This window comes from Hydra vulgaris, chromosome 15 (genome assembly GCF_038396675.1).
Source record: "Hydra vulgaris chromosome 15, alternate assembly HydraT2T_AEP".
Classification (NCBI taxonomy): Eukaryota; Metazoa; Cnidaria; class Hydrozoa; order Anthoathecata; family Hydridae; genus Hydra; species Hydra vulgaris.
In genome coordinates, this window is record NC_088934.1 from 51,875,689 (window position 1) to 51,880,783 (window position 5,095).

General features: G+C 26.1%; 1 protein-coding gene across 1 annotated transcript; it reads left to right on the plus strand.

Moving 5' to 3' along the window:
- The first annotated feature begins 1,940 nt into the window (after nt 1-1,940).
- Nucleotides 1,941-4,387, plus strand: LOC136092052 (uncharacterized). Its single transcript, XM_065819771.1, has 8 exons — nt 1,941-1,975; nt 2,103-2,166; nt 2,294-2,371; nt 2,471-2,518; nt 2,652-2,786; nt 2,868-3,033; nt 3,288-3,799; nt 3,869-4,387. The coding sequence occupies exons 1-8, from the start codon at nt 1,941-1,943 to the stop codon at nt 4,385-4,387; spliced, it is 1,557 nt and encodes a 518-aa protein (XP_065675843.1).
- The last annotated feature ends 708 nt before the right edge of the window (nt 4,388-5,095 follow it).

Below are 5,095 nucleotides of genomic sequence, written 5' to 3' on the forward strand. Positions count from 1 at the left end.
GAAAATGAAGGCTTTGGGTCGTATGTATTTAGTTTCAAGCACAACAATGAAGCATATTGGTAAAACTTGTTTAGTAACAAATACAGCTTAAGTATATTATTTTGGTTTTAGTTTGTTGACTTTTAAGATATTTATTTACTTTTAATATCAACATTGGCCCAAATATATGGAGATTTTTATAGTCATCTAAAGTAAACCTAATCAAACTCGAATTTATTAAATCTTAAAATATTTAGTATTGATGCAACCAAAGATGATGGTTCTTTTGGTAGGCTAGTTAATGATTCTAAATACTTTCCTAACTGTAAAATGGAAAAGTTAACCATAAAAAATGTCCCATTTCTTTGCCTCTTCTCAATAAGAAATTTGAAATTTGAAAAAATAACCTATTGTTACGGAGAAAATAACTTAGCACCAGCACTCAGTTGTTAGTTAAGTTTTTTTGTATTAGTTTATTTTGTACTTTTTAAATAGAACTTTATCCTATAAAATTCTATAATATAATATTTACATTTTTCAGATAAAATACATTTAATATAAATAGTTTGATTTACATTTGATTTATGAAATAGCGTTATTTTCTTAAAGCATACTTTGTAGTCAAGTTGATAGAAATTTTATAACAGTTAACTTTTTTATTTTATGAAGGAAAGATATTGTACCAGAAGTTTAAAGAAGAAAAAAGAAAAAGTTAGTTAGTTACAAAAATTGAATTTATATATAGAAATTCTAAATCTTGCTTTTGTTTGCAAATATATTTCTTGCAAATATCTACTTTTAGTTTTCAGAATGTGCATCATTTAAGAAAACTTTTTATTTTTTACAACTATAAAATTCAAACTTCTTGTTCGCTTAAATAAGATTTAATCGATTAAGAAATTTGAAAAGTTTTACCTATAATTTTAAACAATAAATTAACATAAATTTTTATCATGATATATTTTGGCTGCCAATGTAAATTTTTAGTATCGTATATAACCGAAAATATATTTCAACCTGATTAAAATTTGACAAAAAGTAGTAAATACATTTAAATTAACTTTATGCGACTTGCCCAAGTAATTTGCAGAAAAAAATTTTCAGATTTGAAAACTCATTTACAAATGACTATCAAATATAAATTTATATTAAACCAGTTTTACTCAGGAATATTTTAAAGAAAGCTTTATTAAAATAAAAAGTTTTCAACATTATGATATAAATTAAAAAAACTTTTTACTTCCGCGCCTAAAACTTCGTTTTCTATGATCCTTAAAGTTTTTAATTTAAAACATGCATAAATATAAAGGGTTCACAAGAGCTTTAGATGAAAAACAACTCACTTGTTTTTTATAATTGAAAAATTTTATTTTACTTTTTTTTACTAGTGTTCAAAAAAATTTTTAAATTTCTAAAATATAGTTTTATAGCTATATAGCCAAAACTATATAGCTATATAGTTTTATTTCAAACTTTGTTTTTAGTTAGTATAACTTATTTAATTAGAAATTTTTTAGTAAGTATAAATCTAAATATTATTAGAAGTATTTTCTAGCATTTTAAAAATCTTAATCATAGGAAGGACTCACTATCCACGGCAATGTTTAATTGAATATTGCAAAAATCTTCGTAAAACAAATTGTTTAGTTATTATTTTAAGTTATTAAAAATTTTATTAAGGTGATGTTATTATGTATAAAAAATTCCGTTGGTATCTGAAATTATTATTATTATTTTTTTGTTTATAATCATAAGACAAATGGTTACTTTAACACCAAGCCTCTAACATTCCGTAAATAATATTATTTTATATAAATTATCTTTTTCTAGTTGCTATCTAAATCCATTTAAATATACTTTAAATAAAAGATCTCATTTTTATTTATTTATTATTATCATAATTTTTTTTTAGCAGGACAATAATGCAAATAATTTAAATTTGGTTTTAACGGAAACGAGTGATGCGGTTGACTTTGTTGTCAGCACTTTTGTTCAGGTATTTTTTGTTTAATTGTTTTATATAAGTGCCACTTATTTTAAAATTTGTTTTTAGTATAATTGTTTCAATATTTAAAAAAATGATCTTTTCAAATTTTGTTGTTATTTCGGGATTTTATCAATAGCTCAACAAACATTATATTAACCCCTGTTAGCAGTACTGTTAATGACTTATTGGATGAACCTCAGGTTAAAAATTATACTAGCATTTTAGGCAATTAATGTTATTACGAGATCACTCTAAGTTTTTATTTTTTTACAAGCGTTATTTAAAAAGTTTTTCAACTTACTAAAAAAAAGTTTGTTGTTATTATAGAATACGGTTAATAGATCTTCATACCCTGAATTATGTGAAGTGAGTAGTATCATTAATAGTGATTCGGATGATGCTCAGGTAGAAAATGGAATTGATTGTTCGTTTAAAGGCAAACTTTATCTTAAGTTTTCTCGTTCTTTAACCAATATCAACTTATAATTCTTTGTTTTAATTTAGAACTTTATCAACACTTTAACAAATTTCGGGTCGAGTAAAAAATCTCAGGTAAAAAATAAAATAAATTTTTATCGTTGTAGGATTTTTTAAATTTTTTTTTGAGGTATTAGTTTGACTTTTAAACATATTTGTAAACATGTTTTTCCTACTTGAGAAAACTCTTTTACTTATTTTTCCATAGAACTCAATAAAAGATCCTGAAACCTTTTTGTCTTCAACACTGAATGACCAAAATTTATGTTTTACCGACTTGAATGAAAAAAAAGAACTAAATAACGAAGAGAAAGTAAATAAAAGTAATCATAAAGTAAAAAAAGTAAGTTTAATAATGCTAGCAAACTGATTATGGTTTTACAAATGAATACAATCCGATATCAATTTTTTATTTATTTTCTAGGGTTCAATTAGAATACTTAAAAGATTTTGTTTTATCTGTGGTAAATCATTTCGAAGACTTTCAAGATATATTGCTAAAAAACACAAAACTAACGAAAAAGTAAAAACTGCTTTGCTAAAACCCAAAATAGAGCGTAACAGGCTGTTTCAATGTTTTAAAAAAGATGGTATTCGCAATTTTAATTTCAAACAAATTAATTTAGAAGTTCCTCACTTCGAAAGAGAGCGGAGTTAACGAAAGTGGGAAAATCTAGTTATGTGTTCATTGTGTCATGGTTTTTATTCAAAATCTTATTACTCTCGTCATATGAATGTATGTGGAAAAGATTCTTTTTATTCAAAATGTGCAGTACCGGTTGAAATCCTTACTGATAAATCACATGAAGAATTAACTCAAATTTCAAAAATGAAATTTTGCAAGTAATTAGAGATGATCCTATTGGCATTATTGCGAAAAGTGACCGAACAATTTTGATGATTTGGTCACTACTTTACGACAAAGTGAGAAGAAAACTTAGCAAAAAAAGTGAATTTCAAAATTCTGTTCGAAATGATATGAGACGATTAAGCCATCTATACTCGCATTTTAAAAATTACGATGTGAAACCAATTTATTGCAATGAAGCCGGTATGTTTTTTCGACAAAATTTTAGTTCTGTGATGCTTGCAATTGAAGTATATACAGATACGTATTCTGAAAATCAAAAACCAGGGTTAAAAGCTGCCTTATTTTATTTAGTTTCTAGCAGTGCAAAAAAATGTATGGAAAACTTTTTGGCTCAAGATAATGATGATTCAGCCAAATCAATATCTGATTTTTTAGTACTTCTACAACTTCGTAAAGAAGAAATATTTGGGGATGCAACATATGATTTAAATGAACGCAGAAACATAAGTTTAAAGAAACCATCAAAATTACCAATTGAATCAGATGTTTAAATGATACGTGATTATTCCATATCTATTATAAAAAAGTAAAAAGAGGATAACTTTGTCTCATAGGATCTTCACGCTTACGTTGAACTGCGTGATGCTGCATGTACAAGGATTGTTTTATTTAATGGTAGACGAGGCGGTGAGCCTGCCCGTCTTTTGTTACGCCAGTGTTTTGAAGCAGCAAAGGATGCATGGTTAGATGAACAACGTGCTCAAGATTTAACAGAGATAAATGAAACAAACATGAAAATAACTTACCAAAGTGGTAAAGGTTCAAATCATCTTGTCTCTGTTTTAATTCCCGAAGATACTGTCCGTGCTATAGAAATTTTATCCTATCCAGTTGTTAGAAGCAATGTGGGAGTTCTGGAATCAAATGTTTACGTATTTCCTAGTTGTCAAAGTTCAGAAAAGCATTGTTCAGGCTGGCATAGCTTAACTAATGTTTGTGGTAAATTGCCTATTATAAATAAGTCTAGATTAACTGGTACAACAATTAGACATAGAATAAGCACGCTTATGGCTGCAATAAACCTTAGTGAAAAAAGTTTAGTTTTAAACATTTTGGTCATAGCAAAAATATAAATGAAAATATTTATCAAGCACCAGCCGCCCACCAACAAATTTTGTCTACAGGAAAACACTTGTTGGCTATCGATACAGGTATAAAGTAGTTTTGTATCATTAGAGTATACTCTATATACTCTACATTAGAGTATACGCTATACTCTATATACTCTCTACTAGTATAACTAAACAAATATAAGATAGAGTTTTAAGATATTTATATACTTTATAATAGAATTTAATATATAATACTTTAAAAGTAAGTTATGTTTTTACATTAAAAAAATAGGTTATTTGCGCGCAAATTATAACAATCTAAATTAAAATTTTTAGGAATAAATGGTTAAAAATCTTTCATGCGACTCTAAATCAACAAGTTGATTTAGAAATAATTACTTACTTCACTTGAACGACTTGTAAGGTAGTTTATTAATTTAGACTTAATGATATTCTAAAATTATTTTCAAAAATTTTTTTTTTATTGATGCAGGAAGCAGACCCAAGAATCTCATACGTATGAAAACCAGTTTAAGTTTGATTCAAACAGGTGGGAATTATTCATTTTGAAATCTTGAATTTCTATTACTTTAAATAAATAAACTGCACCTAAATTTAACTTTAAATAGTAAATCCCAATAGAGGTGAACCTGAAAATAGAGGCAAACTTAAAATGGAGGCAACTGATCATTTACATGGTAATGTTTGATTTTTCTTTATTAAATAGTG

Coding starts and splice junctions, on each gene's coding strand:
- LOC136092052 (XM_065819771.1), top strand. CDS start 1,941: ATGCGGTTGACTTTGTTGTCAGCACTTTTGTTCAG. Junction 2,519..2,651: donor GGTCGAGTAAAAAATCTCAG/GTAAAAAATAAA, acceptor ATTTTTCCATAG/AACTCAATAAAAGATCCTGA. Junction 3,800..3,868: donor AATTACCAATTGAATCAGAT/GTTTAAATGATA, acceptor TTTGTCTCATAG/GATCTTCACGCTTACGTTGA.